The sequence below is a fragment of the Sturnira hondurensis genome, unplaced genomic scaffold (assembly GCF_014824575.4).
Source record: "Sturnira hondurensis isolate 20B ecotype Veracruz unplaced genomic scaffold, ASM1482457v3 Scaffold0000396, whole genome shotgun sequence".
NCBI classification, from domain to species: domain Eukaryota; kingdom Metazoa; phylum Chordata; class Mammalia; order Chiroptera; family Phyllostomidae; genus Sturnira; species Sturnira hondurensis.
Genome location: NW_028073027.1, coordinates 1,639,817 through 1,667,085, shown reverse-complemented (window position 1 = coordinate 1,667,085; position 27,269 = coordinate 1,639,817). Strand labels below are relative to the sequence as shown.

Below are 27,269 nucleotides of genomic sequence, written 5' to 3'. Positions count from 1 at the left end.
CTTTATAACCTTCAGAGAATTCAACAAAGAAAAAAGCTTCCTTGAGAGCGAGTCAATTTCCCGTCGCTAGAACTACCTTGCCTAAAAGAATATAATGGTCAATCCATTGTAAAATGATCTTGCAAACCCCATTGCAATAAGACTCCTTTTGAGGTGAGTAAGCACCCCTCTGTTTGTTTCTTTTATAAGTTGGTCACTTGGCTAACTGGCCCCAAATGAAAGTAGATCTCCATAAGCCGGATCCCACCCACAGACAGAACCGAAGGGCACACTTGATGAGTTTGAAGGGGCCTTTCACGTGACCAGCGAGCCTCTGCCATCACCAGGTCCCTGCACTCCAGCCACATCTGATCCTGTACATGCCTTCCTGGTGCTCCGCTGTCAGTCATAGGAAATGAAATAATTCATTGTCCATAAAGTCTGCTTTCCAACCCAGTGTCACTTGCCAAGGGACTGCGTCTACAATATACACACACTTTCTCCAACATCCTTATTTCTTGAAGACATTATCACCGGGTACTTTTTCAGAAGGGGAGGTGGTAAATTACTTCAAACTGCATGAATTTCTATTAAGTGCAATAACATTCTTCAGTTTCTAAAGGGCATCTTTTTTTTTAAAGTTGTCATTTGAATTCAAACTCTTTAGAAAACATGCATAATAATCTTAATGATCCCTTTGAGCAGTTTAAATTCAAATTGTGGAGCATTTGAAATACCATGCTGGCAGCATTTTCCATAAATTGCTCCCAAATTCAATACACCCCTACACACACACACACACACACACACACACACTTTCACACACACTTTCATACACACAGCAGCACTACAGTAAAAAATCTTTAAATTACCGTTTCTTTTTTTTTGTTCCACTTAATTGTTATTTGGTTGATAAATTACTACCAGAGTGTCTACTTATAAATTTCCATACTGTTTGTTAAGAACCTAAACTTGTGGTAGACACAGATTGTTTTGTGGTAGGGATCCTGGCTCTGGCTGTGGGGTGAGCCTGTGTTTGAGCGCACATGTGGGTGTGTGTTTTGGTGTTTGGTAAGTCAGGTCTGATTTACTCACTTACCTTGCAGTTCACTGTGTACGTGAGCATTTTTAGGAAGTTTACTCATTTATGTCCCATCAAGCTCTGTATTCTAGTGTCTTCAGGAGACACTAGGGGTGGAATCCAAAGGTCACTTGGCTAGAGCAAGGGTGTCGAACTCATTGTCACCAGGGGTCCACATCAGCCTCTCGGCTGCCTTCAAAGGGCCAAATGTAATTTTAGGACTGTACACATGTAACTCCTCCTTAACTGTTAAGGAATTGAATTTACATTCGGCCCTTTGAAGGCAACTGCAAGGCTGATGTGGCCCCCCAGTGGAAATGAGCTCGACACCCCTGACCTAGAGGGGCTACTTGCCTGAGTCTGTCTCCGGAGCTCCTACCTACAGCGGAACTGGACTACTTACATCTGCGGAATTTCGTGATTAAAGGAAGCCCTTTTATGCATATGAGAGAAAAGATCTCATTTTCGCTTTATGTCTAGTGTCCTTGGAAACTAGAATTTGTTCACAAAGCATGTCAGTAAGAGCTTGGAAACACAGATAAAGCAATATAGAATTCAGGCATCGTGCAGCAGAATTCCAAGCTTGTGTAATTCACAACTTTAATCTCAACTGCGCTCTGAGGAAAAATGTCCCCATAATTTTGAACATGTGGGTGTTCTTGCCACTGAATTGCATTGAAATCTATCCTCTTTCAATGGAAAATAGTTGGAAAGTTTCATATCACTTACAACATCAATGAAAGAGTAATGATTAGCCCCTTGGGAATAATTAGAAAATTTTTTACTGATTAAAGGCTGTTTTGATGTGCCAACAGGCCTTAATGAAAGTTACAATTCAGAGATTTAAGAAGAGAACAGCGGATACTGCAAACATTGAGCATCAACTGGTTAAAATGCAGTATCATTACTGTGTTGAGTACTATTTAAAAGCTATTTCACAAAGTTTTATTTTTCTTACTGGTGATTTTCAAAAGGCTAACTAAAATTTGTGAATTACAGTCTATTATACTCAAGGGACAACAGAACGCCTCTCCAGTGTTCCAGGGATCAGAGGATGAAACATCAGTATCGTCACCAACACGCACTGACTAAATGCTCTAGGAGCACGAGGCTTGTGCAGGGGCATTCACGGGAGGCAGGGGGACACGTGATGTGGTAGGACACAATGTCCACTTGGAAGCACAGGACTGTGAGATGCTTAGATAATTAGGTACGATATTTGCTCCTCAGGCTTGCATGTCTTACCCTGTCTGACCCTTAAAGACAATTCCCACATCCACTCTGCACTGTAATATTCTACATGTTGGTCTGTTTGCGTGCCTCTCTCCAGTGGTGAGTCCCTCAAGGACTGGGGATTGTGCCTCTTCAACTGCATATCCCCAGTGCCCACTACACTGTTTGAGATGCTCGGTAAATACTCACTGGATGGATGAATGACTGAAGACCATTTAGGGCACCTGAAAAGCAGAGGTAAGAGAGCTAGACCCACGGTCAGAAAGGGGGTGCCGGAGCCCCATTTCAGTGTCCAGCTCCCTGGGCTGCTTTCTGTTTGCCTCCGTTCTCTCCTGTTTATCCAGAGCAACACCTGCCTGGTGCGGGATTGGTGTGAACATCAAATGAAAAACAACCATAAAAAAGTACTTTGGGCACATGAATTTAAGTATAAGGTATTATTATGCTGAGCAATTGGTACAGGTGGTAAATGCTAAAAAGATATGTAATTAACATAGTTGGAAAACAGCTAGATTATTAAGTGAAGTTGCCTAGTACCAACCAACGGTAACTCAGAATCGGGATTCGTTATCCTTTTCTGAAAAGGCCACTTAATCATTCGCTTCCATGTGAAGGTAACATAAGTATCGTGTGACAAAGTGGTTGTTATATGATTTAGGAAATTCACATGACACTCTTTTACCTGGAAAAACTGCATCTTACTGGGCTTCAGTTTACTTATCTGAGAAAAGAGGGGCCTGGGTTAGAGCATCTCAAGGTCCCTTCCAGATGCAATGGCATCAACATTGACTTCCACTCAACTCTACAGCAAAAAGGATTTAATCTGTCTAGAGAGGCAAAGTACTGCTTTTTTTCACAGCTTTTAAACACCTACCCTCTCCGTAAAGGAAGGACAACAATCACATGGCTTTTTCTCCATTTGTTATTTCTTCTGGTCCCCAGGCAAAAAAATTTGGCCTTTGTAATAAATTCCATTAAGATGCCAGAGGAAGGTGATAAGTCCAAGACCATCTGTCGTGTATGTGGGATAACCTATGAACCTGATATTTTAACCTCCTGCACCCCCAAATTTTCTGCAGGATAATACATACATATAAGAATGCTCAATAAATCCTTAGGTACCAGCAGGCTGATTCTTTTAATCCCAGAAGTTTGCAAAAGAGTTCAGCATGGACAATAAACATTTAGAAATTGGACTTGTTCTTTCTTCTCCTACCCACCCCCCAATTCCCCCACCAAATCCCACTTCACTTGCAAGGCCTGGCTCAAATGCTGCAGCCTCACCTGGGAGTTCTCTGGGGATGCTGGTCCCTTCCTCTCCCCGGCCTTTTCTCAGTGCTCTCACCACTCCTTGTATTACAGTGGTTTGCAGTGTGCGGTGCTTCTCATTCATCTAAGGGCTTTGTAAGACCATGGGCTGAGTCTCATGCTGCTCTGTGTCTCTCACAGCCTTGAATTCGGTCCTTTGTACACAGAAGTTACTCACTCAATCACTCTTACACTCAGCAAATGGTTTACTCTCCAGTGAAAAATATTCAAGAGATACAAGTTTAAATGCTCACTTTTCCCTAGGCAATGGAGACAGTCATCACCTCTGTTTCCTGGGTCCTCCTCTTTAAGAATTCAGAAACACCCTTGAGCAAAATCTGACAGTGTGTTTCACCAAAACAACCTTCTTCCTTTTATTTTACTTTGAACTTAATTAATTGCAATGCTTAACCTGCCACCTCTTAATTACATTGGCAAGTTGATGAGGCTTATTGATCCGTGCATGAGGAGGTAATTCCAAAAGAGACTTTTGAAAACAAGCACTTTATGGGAGAACACATTGTTATTCCAGCTTTGCTGGAATGACCTGCAGACACTGCCCAGCCAGACTCAGACCAGTCTGGCTTCCTGCCACTCGTGCCAATTTCCTAATGATCTAATAGGCATGCACAACAACCCTCTAAAGAACCAAGCCTTTCTCTTTTCTCTGGTCTTAAAAATGAGGCAAGACCTAGTGGGTAAATGTGTATCCTTAAGGGAAAACGCAGTGGGGCAGTACAATGGTTTTAAACATGAATAGGGCTTTACTGATTATCTGGCACACCTCTTTCAAAGCCACAGAATGATCAATACACACCTGTTAAACACCTAAATGCACAGCTTCTATACCTAGAAACAGAATATTCTAATCGCTGCTTTATTGACCAATGCCAATTATACGTTCACAGACCTATGGCCAAAAGGTGTAATTCACTGCCAAGGACTAAATTGTGCTCTCACCTCCCAAATTCATGTCAAAACCCTAACTCCCAATGTGATGGTATTTGCAGATGGGGTCTTTGGGAGGCACTTAGGTGTACGTGAGTGTGTGACGGTGGGGCCCTCATGATGGGATTAGTGCTCTCCTAAGAGAGGTACCAAAGAGCCTGCTATCTCTCTTTCCCGCCGTCACATGAAGACACAGTGAGAAAGTGATCTCTGCAAGTCAGAAAGAGTGCTTTCACCGGAAATCCACCATGGTGACACCTACATTTTAGACTTTCAGACTCCAGGACTATGAGAAATGTTTTTATTGTTTTAGTCACTCAACCTATGGTATTTTGTTATAGCAGCTTGAGCTGACAAATACATTTGTTTTTTAAAAACAATGTACTACATACCTCCCAGGGTGAGAGGTATTGCTCTGGGGACTACTTTAAGAGATATGCAGCAAGGTCTGTGGGTGAATAGGAAAACGTGCAAAGAGCAACAGAGAAAGCGAGCTCGCTCCTAAGGAGCTCCACAGTCTGTGTGCACAAGGGTGACTGTCTGCCAGTGCAAGATGGAGAGACTACTGGGTGAAAATAAAGGTGAAAGAGGAAACAAAGGTATAGATAAAAGCTCTGGGGACACAGAGGATGGCATGCTTGTCTTCCGTGAGAAGAGTATACTGAAGGATTCTCAAGAGAGGAAAGGTCTTGCTGATTTAAAAAACAGTCCTATCAGATGACGGGCCATCTGTTAGTTTGAATCTATTTAAGAGAAAGGTAGAGGCTAAGATTTAGAGTGTAATAGCTCAACATTCTGCCCTAATACTGCACTAATTCCTCATTTTCCAAAGTCCTTGGTTTTCTAAGGGTTGATTTTATTGCTCTGTAAAAAGGGATAGTAAGAGTACCCATTCATCTGTGAGGAGTGGGGAAATAATTGATGTGTGGCATTAGGAGAAAAAAAAAAGCTACCATATGACCCACTAGTACAGGTTTCTTCCTCTGCGGAGACGTTGTGGGTGAATTTCTCCCTTTCTACCAAACACCCCTATTCCTTTCCTCCAGCTCGGTGCTCCGAGGCCTCGGCACTCTTAGCACTACCATGTGAAAAACTATCTGCATATTTATCATGATTTGTAACAAAATTCCAAGTCTTTGCCTAAACTACATTAAAAATATAAAATTTCACTTTTTTATGTATGAAATTTTTTTTAGTTTTATTTTAACTAATGTATCCCAGTATCTTTATTAATATAAATTGCCTAAAAAGTCTTTTAACATTAAGCCCTGGCTGGTGTAGCTCAGTGAATTGAGCTCGAGCCTGCAAACAACACGATCGCAGTTCGATTCCCAGTCAGGGCACATGCCTGGGTTGCAGGCCAGTTCCCAGCAGGGGACTCACGAGAGACAACTGTACATTGATATTTCTCTCCTTCTCTCCTTCCCTTCCTCTCTAAAGATAAATAAATAAAATCTTTTTAAAAAGTCTTTTAACATTATTAAAGACTTCATAAAATAAAAATAACTTCTGTGGAGGATATTTACTATCCTTTCAAAAATATATTTGGTATAACTTAAAACCCCATTACATACGTGTGTTTGTGACTTTCAGATTGCTTATAGAGTTCTTAATGTATCCGTTCAATTGTGCACCCCCACCCCACAAGTCCTTTCCCCCTCTTGACACCCTACTTACCCATATTGTAAACATAGAAGACTGAAGTACCAAATAATATTTTAGTTGAAAACTAAAGAAATATTTTTGAGGACCTACAATGTACCTTGCTTGTCACTATGAAGAGTTCAAAAAGAGCACCATCTCACCGTGTAGTAACGCCAACCTCCACGGGCCTCCCCAGCCTCTACAGGCAGGTGAGCAGAAGACAGACCCAGGAAGCCTACTTTTTCTTGAAGGCTGACTGTGGAAGGAAGTTACCGTATCCCATTCAAACTCATCAGAACATCAGAGAACTTCTACTCAAACTCCCCAGCCATTTTCATCTGTAAGTCGGATCTGTGTGTTTGACCTTGAATGCCACAGCTCTTAGGATAATTCTACAGCTGGAAGCTAGACAGCTGGCTTCACATTCACATCATTCCCTTCAATCTTTTATATTTACATCTTAGCAATGACCACTCTTAGCCTCCTGGAGCCAAGTTCTGTTTGCTTCCTATACACACATAAGAGTCCCAGGTCCAAGGTACATTTAAGGGCAAAGAGTCAAAGATCATTTTAGGAGACACTGGGATCTAGAGAGAAGTGGGCTTTCCCTCCGACCTTCCCTGCCTCACTCCTCATAAATATCAAAGCAGCAGAGGCTCACCTAGTGTGATAAAAACTTCAGAAAAATAAAGATGAATAAAATGTGACACCCTCCCACCCCAACCCAAAACACACACTTTCTAGAGTCTCAAATTAGTAAAAATATCTCAAACCATAATGCTACTTGTAGAGGGTTACATCCTGTGAGAGAAGGAGAAACAAAAATTTTGCATGCTCAGGAAAGGCCACATCTATTTGCTGAAGTTCCAGGGAAGCTTTAGGATTGGTTGATACAGATTTTCAAAAGATGGAGATGGAAAGAAGCACAAAAGATGGAGAAGGGGAGGCAGCAACCTAGGGCACAGACCGAGATGTCTGAAGGTATCAATGTCCAAAGAAGAGAGTGCCGTTTGGCCAAGTGTGGTAAAAAGAATGTGCAGGAGAGAAATGGGAAATAAAAGTGAAGTATTTGGGAACTTCTTACATACGCCGAGTAGGAAGGAGAGATACGTGGATTTCAAACCTGAGCGTGCACAAGAAACCTCCCCAAGAATCTTGTGAAAGATATGAATTTCCTGGCTCCTTGTGCCTAAGTTCTGGGAATGGCCCAGAATTCCACTTCTTAAATCAGGACTTCAGAACCATTCCAAAGCAGGTGACCTCCTACTGGTTTGGGGGAAAGCAAGCCTCCAGAGTCTCATGAATTGCTGCTGCCCCTCAGAGGTACTGAAACCATTGTGCAGGTAAGATTCCGGAGATGGAAACAATGACTAATAACTACTCTTTGGTGATTCAAGTTCAGCAAAATTCTCCTTTGCAGATTTCCTACGTATGTCCCGGGGTCACGACCCTGTGCAGCTACTTACTGCTTAAAGCCCACGCACTTTGATGTTTTGCTCAGCCCCATCAGCCCCTTGGAGCCCTCATTTAGCCACAAAGGTATGAATTACTACTTTCATTCTATTTGTGGAGAAATTTTAGTTAAAAGAACAGAGGTGAATGCAGAATAGTAGCTGGTCAAGCTGGGAGACAACCAGGTCTAATTTTAACTTTCATCTTCTTTCTGAAACATCACCTGTGGCCTCACAGCAGGCCTCAAATTGAATATCTTAACTAGTGCTCTTCAACTTGTTATCAGGTTGATTTTAAAGATCAATTTTAAAGCACAATCACTGACACACACACACTCTCTCTCTCTCTCACACACACACACACACACACACACTCTTCTCTGCTGCCCCGAATCTTTGGTCTTCTAATTAGAAATGATGTAAATGTACAGATGTTTTTTTTTTTTCTTTTCTGACGGTACAGAACAGTTCAGAAGACCCCAGTAACACAGATTGCATGCTGTAGCTGGAAAATGATCATTCCTTTATCCTTAAAGAGATATAAGATAAATATGAAAGAAAATGAAGAACAGACGCCCTCCCTATTTTCTTTCCATCCTTTTATCTCCGAAGTAGGAAGTTTACTGAACCGCTGCCAACAATTCACTCAGCCTAATGAAGTGTATAAGTAAAGGATTAAATAATCTTAAACCATTATTCCTGTGGCCTGATGCTGACACTCATCCAAACTCTGGCACACACCGAGTGGTGAGTTCATGCTTGATTTAAAAATAAACAAACTAGGGCAGTGGGAAGGTTCTAGCATAAAGTTTCAGAGGCATTATTAACCTGGAAATCTGAGACTCTCCATCTTGGTTGGGGTTGAACCAAACACCGTCCTATTTCCACACTCCCCAACCAAAATTTATAAAATCCTACATTTGCTAAGGATGTTTTTCTGGAGCCTGGAGCCACATATGGTTAAACCTCTTTATGTCAATCCCAAAGAAAGCAGTTTGAAGGTATCATCAAGGTTTGTGGTTTCTATTCCTGCCTCTGCCATTAATAATCCATAGAACCTCAGGCTAATCAGTCCGCCTTCTTGGGCTTTAGGTTTTCTCAGCTGTGAATGACATGTCTGAATCTCTCAGGTTCCTCTTAGACCTTAAAAAAAATTCTAATTCTGTAACAACAGAAAGTAATATATCTTGAGATTGGAACTGGGAGGAAAAGATGGTGTTTAGCTAGGTCTTTCTGCGAATTCTGCTTACAAGTGTGAGTCACCACCCTCACCGAGGGCCACCTTGGAGCCTGCAGGGACAGGGTGAGCAGTAACTAAGATGGCTGGGGGCTATTTGTGGAAAAGGGCAAAATAAAAAACATTAGCCAAGGGCAGTGCAGTAGCTATTCTTCCCCCACGGAAAGCCTTGCTGTTGGATAATTATAGGGTGCTAATACGAATGCCTGTGGAAGTGAAAGGTGCTTTCCAAAGCACATTCAATCCCCAAATCGGTTTGCTCATGAGTTAATCATCCCTGTAAAATTTTATAGCAGTCCTCACTTAGATCACTTACGCTCTTGAAGGTTCACCTAAGTATTTTCTATTTTTTGCTAAATCTGTATAAGTTTTTTTCTCATGTTACATTTTTTAAACCTAAATTTAAATTTGTATTTTGTCAGCTTGCTAAACCTTTGTTATTCTACTACTTTAGACTTTTTTCCTCAGATATTCAAAGGTTTAATCATCTCATCTGTATATATTTACATATCTTAATCTTATCGTACTGAGTGAAAACTTTCAGAAAAAAAGGTATATGCTATTTAAAATTTAAAAATTGTATGTAAAAAGCACTATATATTTTTAGAGATTAGTAGTAAAAATATAATCAAGTACATAGATAAAATTTAAATTGTTATAGTAGTTACCCCTATACAGAAATTTTGAGAATGATATTAAGGATAAGAACTTAAAGGATTTCATCTGAATTGCTAATGTTTCATTTGTTAAATAATGGATACATGAATTCAATCATATTATGTTTCATATTTGGATCTGTGTTAGAAATATTATATAATAAATTACAATGTATAAATCAAAGAAAAAGTTTATTATAAAATATACATATGACTTTTGTTTCCCAATTTCCAGTAGAAAGGCTAGAATGTTAAGAATAATATTAATATAATAGCAATGATCCTGTGCATAACTAGGAAGATTTAGGAAGAAGGCTGGCCATTAGTTTATTTTACCCTATTAAACATACATGTGTTTCCTTTTATTTTACTTACAGCTTTTTTTGTGTTATTACAATTTGTTAAACAAGAATGTGTGATAAATTTCAAACACCCTGTTGACATCTATCTATCTAGTACTATCTAGTTAAAAATAACTATGTAGTTTCTAAAAGTCCAGTAAATCATTACAGTTGATTATGTTACAAATTCCTAATATTGTCCTAACATCGCATCATGGAATAACCTGGGATGTTTCATTACGTGACATGCGATTTGCTACCACTTCATCTAGAATCCCTGCTTTGGTGAAAGGTTAGCATAGTCATCTTCTGTGGACAACCTGGGTCAGATTACTTTTATGAAATGATTTGGGAAGCTTATCTTTTCTCGGCTAGGCCTTGAATGTTGAAACCACACAGGAATCAGTTCTTTAAAAAATGAAAAATCTTGTTAATGAAATGTCTTGGTTCTTTCTCAGTTAGTAGCTCTACTCTTCATTCATGCTTTGGAGGTTATTAAAGTTTTCTTCTGTATTTTAGATTTGTACAGAAAATACCCCCTTTTATATTAAACTATAAGTGTACTAATTTTAAAATGTCTTACATACCTATGCTAACAGCTTTTTTTCACTCCTAATTTTCTCTAATTTCTGTTCCTCTCTTCCTTAACTTTGTTGGACGTTTATGTCATTGCTCTTTTCAAAGAATCATCTCCTGCATCTAAAATTCTATTATTTTTCAATTTATCAACAACTGCCTTTATTTAACTAATTCCTTTTTTCCTTAAGTTGATTCTGTTGTCCTCTTCATTTTTTTTAGGTTAATATGTTTGCACTCTTTATTATTGTAAGTAACGATCCTAACTTTGCTTGGAATTCGACTTGGGCTGCGTTTCCTTCTCACAGTCATGCAGTGTTAGGAGTAGTGATCAATGATCGTCACTGCTTCTAAGGATTCTTTACCCCAAGAGTGTGCTTACTTGGTTATTCTCCTATAGATTTCTTGCTTTACTATCCTGCCATCTGCAATTCTGCCAGCCAAAGTAGCAACTGTCTACTTCTCCCTTTTAAACTGTGATATGACGTTTTTTCTAAATTGTCTATAGAGATTTAGAAAGAAGATATAATCTTTTTTGGTTGTATAGATCAAATCAATCATATTATTCAACCCCCATAATTGGTTTGTCAAAGACTGCAAGAAATATGTTAAAGTTTTATAAAGAATATAGTTTTACCATTTTCATCTCATACTTCATCAGTATTTTTGTATTATAAATTTCAGTGCAATGATACTTAATAAAGAAAAACTCAAGACTGTTCTTCAGGAACTCTGACATTTACAATAAAATAATGTTCATTGGCCTATTTGATAGTTTTGTCTTGAATTGTACTTTATACGCTATTAATACCATGGTTAGGAGATAATATTTTCTTTTGGTTTGAATTTACTATCACATCTTTTCCTATCTCTTTACTTAACTATTAGTGTGATTGGTTCATTGCTTATCGCCCCCGTATTTTCCCTGAATTCCCCACCCCTCACCTTTTACTTTGATGAACTTATGTGTCTGCTGGAATAGTTAGTCACTTTTTTCAGAAAGGTGGTATATATTCTTTTTGAATCTCCTTGGAATATTTAAAAGGAAACATTTGATACACTGTTCTGTAATAAAAACAAGTTACTGTACTAGTTAGTACAGATGGTATGATTCCATTGTGTGTGTATAACCACATCTGTAGAGATGTGCGGTTAGAGCTATCACCATCTACACATACAGAGACACAGTGAAACAGAAAAGGCATATATGGTAAAGTAGAAACTGTTATAATACTGAGATGGGAGAGCGATGTATCTTTCTATATATTTTCTAATTTTTCTCTCCTGGAGGTTTAATATTTAACATTTAAAAAATCACTAGCATATGAAAGACTATTCTGAACTTAGTATTTCTCTAAAAATAAAGCAAAAGCCACATCTATAAAATTCAGAGTTTGAGTTAACTGTAAATACTTTTTAATTTGAAAGTATAAAAATGGTAATAGAAAAAAAATTAATTAGGAAAGAGAAACCTAGTAACGACGAACGAGATTTCCAGTGAATGCTGGCGTATGGGGAGAAGCTGGGCTTGAGGGTCAAAGCAGGGTCAAGTCTGGGATCTGGCACTCAACTCTGTGGAATTGGGGGAGCTGACTTCTAAAGTTCTCACCACTGGAAATGAAGGCACTTAGAATTGTGCCTATTTTTTAGGGTCATTAGAGGATGGCATGAGATAAAAGAAATGTACTTTGTAAGCATTATAGCATTAAACAAATGTTAGTTGTTATTATGATTATTTTTAACCCTCTCACCCCACTAAAAAAGAAAATATTTATGCCTTCAAAGCAGAGGCATTTTAGGGAAAGCCACATGTAAATGCTCAAGAAAAGATAGGGGCTTATTGGTTTTCACTGGCGTAAGCTCAGCCTTTCAGATTCTGTAATACAGTGAGGCATAATTCATGAGTTTATGGACTAAAAGGTTGGGGAAAAAAAGATTATAATCCCAGGGAGCTGTCGGTATGCGCTTGTTTTTAGAAAGCTGAACATTAGTTTCTGGGTGGTACTATGAACCTAGCAATATGTGCGAGTTAGAAGAGCTGTTCCTAACCCTCATATCATCTTTTACTTTGAACGTATCAGCCTTGGCTGGTGTGGCTCCGTGGATTGAGCTCCCACCTGTGAACCAAAGAGTTGCTGGTTCAATTCTCAGATCAGAGCACACCTGGGTTGTGGGCCAGGTCTCCAGTAGGGGGTGCATGAGAGGCAACCACACATTGATGTTTCCCTCCCTCTTTCTCCCTGCCTTCCTCTCTGTCTAAAAATAAATAAAATCTTTAAAAAAAGAAAGTATCAAAGCTGCATGTACAATAATAGATGCTGAGAAGTTTTATACAATGTAAGGGGCTATATAAATGGAGGAGAAAACTATTTGCAGTTGTTAGCATAATTAAATCTCTTAAAAATACTTGACAAATTTTCAGCTTTCTTAAATCAGTCTTTTTTTTTTCCTTCTGGGAGAATACTAGTGGAGTGACACAGTAATATAAAGAAGAAAATACCTCTGCATGTGTGCGTATGCATATGTGTACATGTGCGTGAGTGTGTGCTGTGAAAGAGAGAGACTCCTCGGAGATGAGAGATCAGTGGTGCACCATTAAGAAAAGAGAAGGAGGGAAGTTCATGTGAGTTTTTCAGGTTTAGTCTTAACTCACCGTTCATTTCCCTATACCCACAGAAAGCCCTGGCCATAACTTCCTTTAAAACATTTTATTAGGAAGAATTGAGCATAGAAAAGAACAACTTTCCTGAAGATGTGAGATACCTACTGTTTAATGGTGGTTGAAAAGTTAGACAGTTTTAACTGTGGCCATTTAATGACATAAGGAAGCAAAAAAACACTCGTGTGTTGGGGCCACTAATATGTCAAATTCAGGAGCATCGAAATGTTTAGTCTCCTGTGGGGTTGGCTTCCTATTTCCTGAGGCATTTTAATCACTTGGATCTTAACTCTAATAAAAATGTTTGTACCAACTTCCACCGCTGGAGAGTTAGGAGTAGGATTTCCTCCCCTCTGAGTGAGAGCCCTGGTTGAGGGGAAGATTCTTGGCTGCCATTCTGTAAACAGAGTTGCTGAGACTCACTGATGTGCAGTGTTTGCAGACTCAGACTCCCGAGTGATGCTAAGAACACAGAAACTCTTTTGTAAATCAGCACTTACGGATAAACCTGTCTCGTTACGGGCAGAAGGACACATGAGGAGGAGGCTCTGTGGCGGCTCTTCATACTCATCCCAACACAAAACTCTTCTTACGCTAGACACAGAAGTCTTCTCATATACGTCCTCATATTCCTTCTATGGCATCTATTTATTTTGGTATTTCCATAGGAACGCAGCTGTGAATTACCCCAAGCTTAGAGTATTTCTGAATTGTATCAGATTATGACAAGAAAAAAGGCAATGCCAATAATCGCATTAATCAATGTAAACCCTAATATTAGGGAACAATTTCATGATATACAAAACAGCACCCTTGCTCATTCCTTTTCTTTGAAGACAGGAAAGAAGTTAGTGTCTCCCTTTAATAATGTGTATCCTGGTACTGAGAATTAAATGACTTACCCAAAGTCACACCAGGAGAGCAAGTACCGGAACCAATGCGTTCTACTTCTATCAACTTACTTCCCAAGGAAGCTCAGTGTTTTCCATTTTAAGCTGGTCATTTACACAGACCCACAAGGACAATCAAAGTGAAGCTTTTCTGAGGTCTGTCACCAAAGTAGAAAAGCAGCTCATTGATTTGCTAATAATTGTACACATTCAAACTAAAATAACTACTATATAATATACTTATAAAATTGATTCCAAATAAATATAAACTTTTCAATAGTGGATAGGTTAAAGTTTAACATATTGCTTCATTGCTGTGATGGTTCTGTAAACTACAAAATCTTTCTGAACTGTGTAATATAAATAAAAAATTTATGCTAATAAAGTAAATCAAAATAAAATATATAGAAATTTTAGTATTTTATAGGCAAGCTGTTTACAATACTGAAAGATTAGAACATGCCCAATACCTTTCTAGTGCAAGTGGCTTTAAAATTTAGTCTGTAAATATAATGTAGATCTAAATATGTAAAAAGCTAAAAATAATGATTATTAACCATCAAAAGCTATATACATATTCATATGAAGTCAATTGATGGGAAAAATAAAAGTATGTATAAAATTATTCAAGAGAATTACAGTGCCGCACAGCATCAAATTTATTTCATTGTAGCTATGTGTGTGTGATTAAGGATTTAAGAGATTATAAAAATATGACTAATCATCGAAACAAATATGAAGACATGATTGGTATAGTTTTCCTCAAAATTATGTTCATATTTAACTTAACTATAATTTAAAGTTGGTCACTTTAGGCAAGAATAAATTTATGTTAGATTGGTTTACTTCTCGGCCTCAGACCATCAAACACAGGTGGTCTGTACAGAGAAATATGTACATAAACCACTATCTTCAATATACTGATTTTGTAATTAAGATGAACACCCACCGACTGAAGCCTAGGGCCTGGGTTTTCTCCGCTTTGTGCAGGATGCCGTTCAGACATCGGTCTCCACTGGCGGAACAAGAGGCAATTTGCATGACCTTGCATGCATTTGCTCTAAGTGCTTTGGTTCCAGGAGGGACACACACAGCTTTCCCAGTCCCCACAAAAGAAAACTCCACATTCCTAATGTGGCAGCTTATTAGACTTAGGAAAATTCAGGAGAAATTAAAATGCTAACACATCCATCTGGGGGCTTAAGGGCTACGCCCAACGCTAAAATCAATACTGAACAAGGGTCTCTGAGTAAAGCTTAGCTGAATTCTGATAAGAATTAAATTACATTTTAGAGTCACCATGGATAGAGCTTGTTAAAGAAAAATCATGATTAAAGGTTCTTAGGAAGAAGAGCATTCAAAAAGATGGTAAGAATTTCCATTATTGGAATTTATCCAGGGTTTCCAAGGGATGTGACCATCTCTCAGACACTGCTCCTTGTCATAGTCACAGCATAGTTATCGGGCAACTGAAGCAAACAGCTGCGGCCTGAAGAGTCCTGAGTTCTGGTGCCTGGAATGGAGATAGAAACCTGACCCCGAGCACCGCAGAAGCCCACAATTTAGCCAGATTAGGCCTTCTTCGGTCTCATTACACACTCAGGAGAGCAAGCAAAGCATTTAAAATGGGAGAGTGCTACATTTGACAGGTTAAAAAAATCTCCTAAAGTCCAATGAATCTCACTGCACATGCAAGGTCCTTATATTCAGAAATCCTAAACAGGCCAGAAATCTCATCAGAATTAATCTCAGGACAGCATTCACTTCAGTACTATTTCTTGAGTTAACAATGTATGCTTTATAAGGATATCCTCATTTCTCTTCTTCATTCTCTAAAATTTAGCTATCTATCCATCCATCCGTCCTCGCCTGAGGACATGCTCACTGATTTTAGAGAAAGGGAAGGGAAGGAGAGAGAGAGGGAGAGAAACACCGATGTGAGAGAGAAACATGGAGTGGTTGCCAGTTGCATGCACCCCAATCAGAGACCAAACATGCAACCTGGGTATGTGTCCTGACCAGGAATCGAACCTGCGAGCTTTCGGTTTACAGGATGAGGCTCCAACCAGCTGGACCACACTGGCCGGGGCAGAGTGCCCCATTTCACATTCACAAACCTTTGGAGAAAATCCTGCAAGCACCCCGCCATAGAGACGAGGCAACTGAGGCTTGGAAAGATCAAGTTAAATCTTCCAGGCAGACAAGGCATTAAGTGACAGAACCAAATTCAGACCCGTGCTCTTCACATCACACTATGTTGTTTCCCCATATTGTTCATATGATTCCTTGTTCATAAAGGATAAAGGAAAAACTGAAGGAGGCTGCCACAGGAGCTTCATTAAAGCAGCAAGAATGAACAGGCAGTCCAAAAGGGGATGGGAAATAGACACAGGAGCTACAAAACACAACACTCTGTGGTCCGTATAAGGACACACAGCCACACACACACTTCTATAGGCTCTGCTGACCCCAGTGCCACAGAGCTCAGTGCAATAGTGTAACGATTCCATAGTGGTGGTCTGATGGGAATGTCATTGTGAATCACAGTCTGCACAATCTGTTGACAAAGGCTGGGACTTTGTGATTTTCTCTTTCCGACAAAGACTTCAAAGGGTGCTATCTGAAATAATTTTATTTACTACACAGGTAAGCTTTTGTTCACTAGATTTCCCCCAATATGCAACTGCTCCTTCCAAATCTATGTTTATGTTCTGGACAAACTAAAACTACATGACGTTTGCAAAAAACACTGGACTACAAGTGCCAACAAGTGAATAGAGCCCTGGCGTGGGCAGTAATGATAGAAGATAAGAAGTCACTTTCTTCCTCTCTGTCTCTGTTCTCACTCCTTAAAACGAAGAGTTTAGACAGACACATGATCTTAGAAGATTTTTTTCCAGCTGTAACACTGTGGGGTGTTATAATGATGCTGGGTATGTGTTTAAGTTGCCTTAGGGGAGAAAAAGGAAATAAAATTGAACTTAAGAAGTGCAAAGCATTAAATCCTGCAAGATCTTAATCTTGAAGAACTTTCAGATCTGTGCTAGCGTCTCCAGGGCTGCAATGAGTTAGAGCCGTCAGGTTATCGGAAAATGCCAATGAGGTCAGAAACTGCTGCAACAGACTTGAAACTTGGGGATCTACAAAGCTATGTATAACACCCAATGTCTTACAACGAAAGCTTCTTTTATGTTGAAATACCTGGGCACTGAGAGCCAAACCACAGCTCTTTTGTGGGTTTGCAAAAGAGTACTACTTTCTCCACTAGCAAGTGTTAAACAGGCACATTAATATCACGCGGAGGGATAAAGAAATTCACACTAAAATACATTTCTGTTCACCCATTAAATTGCTCTGTCATACAATAGCTTAATGCATAGACTTAAATAGCTTGGCAAACAGCTAAGATAATGTGACTGTGAGCATTTTTTAGGAACCCAGTGACATTATTAAAGTATAGTTGTGTTCTTAAAAAGAAAACAATTATTAGCTCAGTCAGCACTCCGTTTACAGTGTTTATAATACAGGTTTCCCCCGTTTGCATCATTCAAAACTTTCTGGGCATGGTAAGTAAGAAAACTTCTGGATAGAAAGAGGTGATTGAAAGGGCCCAGGAGTTTGAAAGCACACTGAAAGTCCAGAAGCCTTGTAACGTTCCTCAATAAATACTGATGACTTCAAATACAGGCTGAGACTTGACATGAAGAGGTGTGATGTTGTCACTTGGGAAACTCTCTGATGCTTCGGAGGGCAACACGCTAGCTTGTACACTCATGCTTGAAATCCACAGGGCGATGGTCTTCCCAGCAGACTGCTAACTCACCTTGGCAGCCCCATCCCAACACACCTTCCTGACTTCATAGGAACACATGGGAAAAATTAAGCTATGCCAATCGACACGCACACATATGTTGAAGTCTGGAGCGAAGTAAAGAGCTGATGGCTACGTGCTATGTGGAATGATTGGCCTTTTGCCAAAGAAAATATCTTTGCCAAGCACCCGAGGACCAAATCTGAACTTACAATGTAGCAGGGCTCACAGTAGGCTTTCTTCTCCACAGCATAGAAGGGCTGCCCTCGGAGCTTGTTGCTGCAGACGATGCATGTGAAACAGTCCACGTGGAAGACCTGGTCCATGGCAGTGCATCCTGTGCCTTCTCCAACCACATTTTCCCCACAGCGAGCACAGCGGCCTGGAAGAAAAAAGGGATCGGCTGTTAAGAACCCACCAAGGAACACTTTCGGTCCTGCTGTGGAAGACAACGTGGGGCAGACAGATTTGCAATGCCAGCAGCAGCAGCAATAGGACTACCACTGGCACCATCACTGCCATGAGAGTCACCATTATCCCCTGGACAGCCAGCAGATGGGAATTTTACATGGCATGGTTGAAGAGTGGGCCATCACAGCCCAAGATCCGACAGAAAATAACAAGAGCAGAACTCAAGTCTCCCGACATCACAGCCAGGGACCTGACTCTGCTCCCACGTGGACATCTAAGGAAGACGGCTCAGCACAGTAGGCATAGAGGGCTTTGTCTGTGAAAGCCTTTCTCCTTTCTGGAGAGTCTACACGTCCAGTTAGACTGTGAGGGAACGGGGTCCAAACTCAAGCTTGATCTCCTTTGACAAAAGCCCTGGTCGTGAAACCTTTGTAGCCAGCTCTCTATGACAGGCAGGTCAAAAGGCCGTCCCTTTTATTTCCAGACCGCTCTGACTGCTAGGAAGTTCTTTCTCACACCAAGCAGAAATGCTTTCTCACTCTAACTGCTACCCACTAGTTCTAATCCTGTCTTCTGGGGATACGTGGAACAGCTCTCCTCTCTCATACCCGGCAATCTTTAAATCACTGCTGCTCAGTTGGTGTTGCCTCCACGTCTGCTCTAGTTTGAACATCCTTACAGCCTGCAACAGTTCCGCATACAGCAGGGTTTGAGTTCCTCAAGGCCCTGGGTTCTGCAAACTTTCAGTATTCTTACATTGATTCGTGGGGCATCCAGCCCACCTATGGTTTTCAGGTTTTGCTTTAAGAAATTCACATGAAATTTCAAATAACAATAAAACAGAACTTAAGAAAAATTTATGTCAGCGAGAGGCATTGTGCTGGTTGCAATCTGTATCTCTGTGGCTGTGTCATGGGGATGTTGAATCAGAGGTCAGATCCAAGCCCAGTTACCCTTTATTTCTACTACGTAACTACAGGTCACTGGGAATGACAGTAAGAATCTGTAGGCTTTTCCAGATAAACTAGAGCAAACCTAGTGCTCCATATGTGTCAGGCATTTTCTAGGTGCTTTTAATAATTAACTCATTTCATATTTCAAGAGATCTCTTCTTGATATGAATAAATAATGCAATAAAAGAGTAATAATGAAAAATGTAGGTTTAAGAGCAACAGAAAAAATCATACAGACTACATGGCAATACTCTGAACTGAATGGCACTGTTACTACACATTGAGTAAACACCACTCAACAGAGGTGATGTGGTACATGTGGAATTTTAAAGAATGCGAGGATTATGAAGAGTAAGCTGGATTCCTGAGATTATACTTCAAATTCGACAAATTTTAAGTTTGTTAAGGCCAGATCCACAAAATTATTTTTAATTATTTCTCTTTCCCTTTCTAGATGCCACGCTGATATCCATCAGGGACCACCAGTGACCTGTGCACCACACTTTGGGGGAAAAGTAGTTTTGACCAATGTTACCAATTATTGGTCATGCCGGTCTACGAGGCACACAGAGGTAGCAATTATGATCCAGACGACAGCTGCCCAGAGTGTAAAGTCTGGAATCCGAGGGTCTGAGCCTACACGGCAGTAGGAGAGTTTGAGAAGCCAGGGGAGATTTCGATCACTGATTAGATGGAAAGATCGGAGTAGAGCCCTAAAGGTCAAGATGAAAAGATAAGCCTTGAATTCACATTCTCTTCAAGACACCCCCAGGTATCTACTCTGTCCAGTACAGTATTTGGCTTCTGTGGGACACACATCAAGGATCAGACAAATCATCACCTTGCACAGTCATTATGAGACCACAATCACATGAGAAAGTGTCATATGACAAAATGCAATGGAAATGTGGAAGGAAAATCACATCTGAGAAGGCTCCAGAAAGTTTCTGTGCAGAAAGAGGCATTGGAGCCCAACCTTGGAGGATGGAATTTTGACAGATTCGAATGGAAGAGAAAACAAACAAACAAACAAAACTCATGTTTCCAAGGCACACTGAATCCAAAAGCACTGCCGTGATTTGGTGCTGGCACAACAAGATTTTGTCTTCTCGGTCATGAAGGCAGACAAACTACATTGATAAGGAACAATCTTCCTTTATATTTTGGAGAATATTCTTCCACAGTGGGTCAGACTAATATGCTGGACTCAGACATGACCAGCTCTTCTGCCTCTTGTATTTTTCCTATTCTTGGGAGAAATCAGGGACACTGGGCTCGAGGGCAGTCTGGCACCTTTAAAATCACAAGCACAGAAAAAGAGCGAAGAACAAAAATTAAAAATAGCCCTGCACATCAACAGGACAGTAAAGGTGCCCGAATGTTCTTTTTTACTTTTTACATTAACAAAAACGTACAGACTATATGCCTTTTAGGTAGGCATTCCGAATGGAAAGAAAATTACTCAAGCGTAGTGCATCCTTGCCCTTACAGGGGCTTACACTACACACCATTGAAAGCATACTACATGCTTAATGCTCTCCTTTTAGACAAGTACCTCAGTACTTTCAAACGAAGAAAACAAGCAGAACTGCACAGACTCGCAGGCATCAAAGCATGAGGAAATGTAGTTGATTAGGGGTCAGCAGGAATCCTGGGGTCGAGTTCAAATGCAAGGCTGGGATGAGAAGCTTGTTGGCAGGGCTTAGCACAGTAAGTTAAAAAATGTGGGGACAGAGGATCATACAACCTGGGGAGAACTTTGTCAGTGAATTAAGACACCTGAACAACAACAACAGCAAAAGAGTCAGTTTATATATTACTGCTTGTTATGTATGTTGCTCTTTGTCAACCGTGGAGACAGTCAGGAATCTTTCTCACCCTTTCCTCCCCCTTTTCCTCTCAACTATAGCAACCTCTGCAAGGCCTCTGAAATACTTCCTTCCCACTACATGCCTGCTACCTACATTGGGTTTCGTTATCTCTCATGGGCCCTTGCAATGGCTTCCTGATTGCTCCCCTATCTCCAATTTACTTCCTCTTACAAGTGGAAAGGCTTTATGGAAGTCTTAGTACTTGAGCAAGTCTGGACAGGTACACAGTTTTGGAACAAGTCATTTTTACCAATGGCATGTGTAGGGGGTGACATTACAGACCAATCGACACCTTGAGCCGGGAGGTGGAGCAGTGGGATACAAGTTTTAAAATGTAATGGTTCCAGCTTTCTCTTTTCATAATGTGAATTTATAGATTTCCTTTATAATGTGAAAATAAAACATTATTTAAAAATATTTTTCCTGGAATCGGGACACCCAGAGGCCATAGACTCTCTTTTGCAAACAACGTTTGTTTTGGGGGTGGGACCAGAAATGTCCACAGCCATTCGGAGAGCTGGTGCAATGGTGATCAGCGGTGACATACTCCCAAGCTTGTACATTATTCCGTATCAAAAGTGAAATAGGAAATGTATGCAGAAGTCAAGCCAGGTCACATTTGTCTTCATGTCCTCCTTGCTACTTGACTTATAGTGAAAAGTTCAAGCACAAGCAAAATTAATAACCTATCTTTAAGTATTATAAAGAACTGAAATTTTACATGTCAATTGTACGGTATATCAGCTTTCTCACTGGACACCTTCTAAAATATTCTGAATGAAGACCTGTTCCAAAAGCTGAGTCGCTAAGTGTATAACAGGGTAGCAAAATGATGGTGAAGTGCACATAGAAACAAAGCTTGCCCCAATTTAGTGTGTGTGCATGTGTGTGAGGGTGTGTGTGTGCGTGTGTGTGTGTGGTCTATCCAGAAAGTACCCAGCCATGCAATACAAAAAACAGAGACATTTACTGAAGAAGATACAAAATACAAGAAACATTGTACAAAGCACAATGACACATCAGTCCCCTTCAAAGTAGGCACCTTGGGATCTCACATAGTTCTCCCAATTGCCATCAGCTGCCTTGTCATATTTTCCTGAATCTCACTGACATTCTGAAATCTCTTCCCTTTCAAAGGCGAGTTTAGTTTTGGGGAATGCCAGAAGTCACAGGGTACCAAATCTTGCCTGTAGCGGGGCTGAGTCACCTGGATCCTTCATCTTTGTTGACTGCAGTCCGTACACGTTCAACATTCTCAGGTTTCTGCTTGTTGTAGGTCTTCCAGAAGGCAGACTACTTTCAACAGATTCTCAACCATCTCTGAAGCATTTGCGTCCCACTTTTATTCGTGCTTCACTCACTGCATCATCCCTGAAAGCCTCCTGAATCATCCGAACAGTTTCCATGGAGGAGTGTTCAGGTTTAATGCAAAATTTGACGCAGATTCACTGTTCTAATCACTTAGTCATTCCGAATGCTCACGCAAACCTTTCTCGTTATATTAACAATAGTTGGACTTTTTCCACACAGGCCTTGTCCATAGCAACTGGATATATTGTCCTAAAGTATAGCCTCCATTAACCTGATTCAGAAATTATTTTCCACTGAAGGTCCAAAAATATACTAGAACAAGTTTGCATTCTTTCTGTGACAGGTTCGTACAACACTCACTGAAGGTTCTAGTCTGATGGCATTTTCTAATCACCAGGGCTTTTATTTTATGGGATCCTGCAGCGTCAATGCGTGTAATGACGAGGTTTTTAAACTGCGTTAAGTTCTGGGACAGTGATTCTCAGTCTCGCCTGTATGTTGGAATTATGTGGAAAACTATTTAAAAAATTTACTGATCTTGGGTCCTTGATCCAGAGGTTCTGAAATTGTTGGTCCAAATGAGCTATCCTAGGATGGAATTTTTTAAAGCTTACAGGTGATTCTAATGTTCAGCCAAGTTGAGCCACTTTCCAAGGGTGCCTATTTCTGTACCACTTGTCAGGAAAACAGCTGACAAGTACCGCCCAAACAGGTTTCTTCTGCATGCAAAACAGTTCTGAGGCAGACGGGTAACAATGGGTTGGCTGGAAAAAAAACAAATTCTGTGGCATTATAGCATATGCTGCTTTTCACCAACAAGAGCACTCTCCCTTATGTCTTAGTCTGAAGAGTTTTCAAGGCCTTTCCGCCCATTGATAACTACATGAACGGAATCTGCTAAGTTTTCTCAGAAACTGTTTTGCCAGCACCAAGCCAGAGAAAGCAGTTCCCTTAATTAGAAGCACTGTTATGGGACAGACTTCTTTTGTGTCACCAATGGCCTCAGACAATACAGAATCTACAGAGAATGTCAACTGATGGCCATTTAAGTAAAGGTGTGGTGTCGCAAATTACACCATGCATCAAATTTAGTCATTATAATTTTCTTGGACTATGTCTTTAAATAATGTAGCAATATTTAGCCTCTCATGCTGAGTACTACTGAGCTTTGTGTATACTTGAATCCTTATCAGATTTTAAAAGCTGGACACTAGAACATATCCACTTCTGTCACTCTGCTTGTATATAGGAGGGGAGACCCCCAAAACTGGAATTTACTTATAAAAATTGTGTATTTATTCTCATATGTTTAAACCTCAGTTACCTTCAAAGTACTCTCCACTTGATGCAATACACCTAATCAAGATGTCTTTTTTCCACTGCTCAAAACGGTTTTTGAACTTGTCAATATTGGTACCTTTTTGTGCTTCTGCTGTTTTTTGTTTCACGTCTTCCACATCAGTAAATTGTTTTCCTCTGAGGACATTTTTCATCCAAGGAAACAAAAAGTTGCTTGGGGCAAGACTGGGTGAATAGGGAGGCTGGGGAACGAGGGTCAGGCTATATTTTTTTGTCAAAAATTGTTGAACGCTCATCAAGGTATGGGCAGGTGTGCTCATAAATCACATCATTAAAGGGGCAAACACACTGAAAGAGACTTCAAAAAAATTCACTGAAGACAAACACAGCCTCTCACAACGAAAGCCAGCCAGTACACTGATATAGATGGGTTCTGAGAACACTCACCTAGCAGGGAAAGCCTGTAGTACAAGGGGCCCACCCTCCAGACAATAATTCCATTTTGGGGGGGTCTGCCCTTATTACAATATATCTGCATTATGTTGTAGGTATATATAATCCACGATGCTATTGCTTAGGTGGTCCTTGCAGAAATGCTCACAGAGTCAATGGGCACATGGATAGCAGGGAGAAGGAGGGGGTGGACAGCTGTTTGCCTCTCTTTTTTTCCCTATACAACACACACACACACACACACACACACACACACACACACAGATAGACAACAGGAAATGGAGCAATGGCAGCTACTGTACTGGAAGCAGTGGTAGACATGAGAAACATGGTGAATGAGAATTTATCAGCTCCTCTTCATTGACAAGTGAGAGACGAAAATAAGAAGCATTTAAAGTACAAAGAAACATTTTTAAGTACAAAATAAAAAAAACTGAGGTAGGGTAATATCAAAACAAGAAAAAAAAACAACCCAGGTTATTAGAGAGAACAGCTCAAGAACTGGTGGACAAAGGCCTGGGCAACAAACCAGATGAGAAGGAGTGAAGGCTGAGTGACCTATTACTAAAAGGAAGTCACCCTGAGGTGATTCATTTATAGAACCTTCAGGTAAGGGGGTAAATTGCAGGGGGAGTCCCACATAGGGCTGCAAAAGAAGCATGCTTCACTGCCTTAGATACACTGCATTGTGAAGAAGTGTTGCAAATATATAAAAGAAAACCACTGCTCTGTTTTCTGTGCCAGGCACTGCCCTACACACTCCACACACATTCTTCTATTTAGCCCTCTCCACTCATATGTACCCTTATTTGATGGATAAGAAACATGAAGCTAACTGACTTGAAGTTAAAGTCTCGAAGGTAGAACGAAGCTGGGATTAGAACCAGATCAGACTTCTGAAGCCCATCTTCTTAACTGGCATGTGTTTTCCTATGAATATATTTATTATTCAATCATTACTCTGATGCTTTCAGCACTGTCCAGGAGGGGGGCCCATTTCCACTTCCAGGGGAAGAGGAAGAGCCAGTTCAGCACAGGTGGCAAACACAAGGCCTGTGGGCCAAATTCAGCCCTTCACCTTGTTTCTAGCCGGCAGCTGCGCCAAGCTCTTGCTGAACTGTTCAGGAGTAGTTGCATTTCTACAGTCCTAAAATTACATTTGGCCCTTCGAAGGCAACTGCGAGGCTGAGGTGGCCCCTGGTGAAATTGAGGTTGACACCCCTGCAGTACAGCATCCCTCCCCCGCCACCTCCTGCCCCCCAAGTCTCAGGAGCACTCAGCGAACATCAGGATTTGCTTAGGAGGAGAAATCATTACAGGTGAAGGTCCTTCAGAGAAGACCTTGAGGTGCTGAACCTCAAACTCTGACTTCCCACTAGGAAAGCTTTAAAAAAATAATGATAGCTATGTTCCACTCTCAGAGATTCCAATGTATTTGGTTTGGGGTATAGCTCTGAAATAGCAATGTTAACACACAGTAGGTTTGAGAACAATTTCTCTAAAGGGAACTGTGTGTTTATGTGTTCCACAAAGTGTAGTTTATCCTGGGGTATTCTTAGAAAGCAATGACGGCTAAGACCAGAAGCCCTGGCCCTATGAGCTACATTCTAGCAAACTGCACTAGGAAAACTCATGGACCATGGACTCTTGTCCCAACCTTCACTAAACAAATTAACACACACACACAGTGGCCAGGACAATAATTTTCTGACAACTCCTGTTCTCAGGAAAAGCAGCATAAACTAACCCCCAAAACCAGACAACAACAAGTACAACAAGCACAAAACAAAACAACATTATTTTATGGTTTTGGATAATGATACCCTTTAACAAAGTTATATATAACACAGTATAAAGGCAATCAGACAGAACTATGGGTGTTAACTCATTAGTTATGGGGTCCTGAACAAGTTCCCTAAATTTCTGAACCTGAGGTCCCTTGTTTTCAAAACAAGCAATTAAGTATATGCCCTTGAGGGAGAGGTGGTCTTAATGCATCATTTATCCAGCCATTCTGTCAACCCTTCAATAAACAGACCGAATCTCTATTCTGTGCAAAGTGCCCTGTCCAGCCGTCACGCTTTCTCAGCTTCTGTAGTAAGGAGAGGTGATGGTGACTGCCTTGAAGTTCAATGAAGGTAACAGCTACAAAGTGCCTACCTAGTACAGACCCTTCTTTTCTCCCTCCTATTGCAGCAGGCGCAGGACACCTTCAAAAATAAGAGCTCATTATGAATAGGACCAGAGGGGAGTGCTCTGGACCCTCCTCTAGAGGTGACGGTCAATGTGGGATCATAGGGGCAGCTGCATCTGCAAGACGGTGATGTAAGATTTGTGTTTAACGATATGGTACTCACAGAATTTACTGCTGGAAATTCAACTGCAAACCTGAAAAGCTTTGTGGATACCACAGAGATGATAATTATAGATGATAATTATCAATATTTATTCAGCACATATTATTAGCCAAGCATTAAGTATCTGAATGTACTATTTTATGTACTCTTCCTAACAACCCCACAAAGTAGGTCTTATTATTATCTCTACTGTAGTTGAAGAAATATCAGTCTCGAGAGATTAAGTAACTTGCCCCACAGCCACAGAGTTAAATACTGAAGCTGGAACCGAGGCCCAGACGGCCTAGCTCTGCAGCCCTGCCCTCTAACCTGCTTATGGCTTTAGCACTCCCAAATTCCTAAAAACTCCTGTCTGGCAGGAAGCCTGTGTAAACCTTCCAGTATCTCTGACAGGAATATCAGTATCTGTTTTGGCTAAACAAGGTTTTTCTTCAAACTCATTTTTATGCGTGGACATTTGCTAATTTCCATTCTTAATTTTTAATCTCTTCTTTTAGATTTAAAATTCACTTCATGATCGATCTGCTGACAGAAAAAAATCAACCCCTACAAGTAAAGTTGGGACTGCTGTCGCTGCAATGACTACCTCTGACTTCTGATGCCGATCTCGTGTGTGGTGCCTCACATGGGATTTCGTGTTTCCCTCAAACTTCACTCAAAGATGAAACAATCTTTAAATTTGTGTGGATGCTTTTAGTTTAGTTTTGTTTTCGGTGGGAAATTTGCAAATGTGTTCTGGTTATTTAAGAGCAAACCTAATACTGAGGTAACTCAAGAGGGTGTTTCTAAAGCCACTGAAT

The 27,269-nt window shown here is 40.5% G+C and overlaps 1 protein-coding gene across 4 annotated transcripts in view; it reads right to left on the bottom strand.

The window, feature by feature from the left end:
* The window catches only part of LPP (LIM domain containing preferred translocation partner in lipoma), a 631,519-nt gene that overhangs the window by 94,529 nt on the left and 509,721 nt on the right, over positions 1-27,269 (bottom strand). For all 4 annotated transcript variants that reach the window (XM_037037971.1, XM_037037916.1, XM_037038015.1 and 1 more), the window contains one exon: positions 18,027-18,196. In XM_037037971.1, the coding sequence (XP_036893866.1) occupies positions 18,027-18,196 (170 nt within the window). The remainder of the gene's footprint in view (positions 1-18,026; positions 18,197-27,269) is intronic.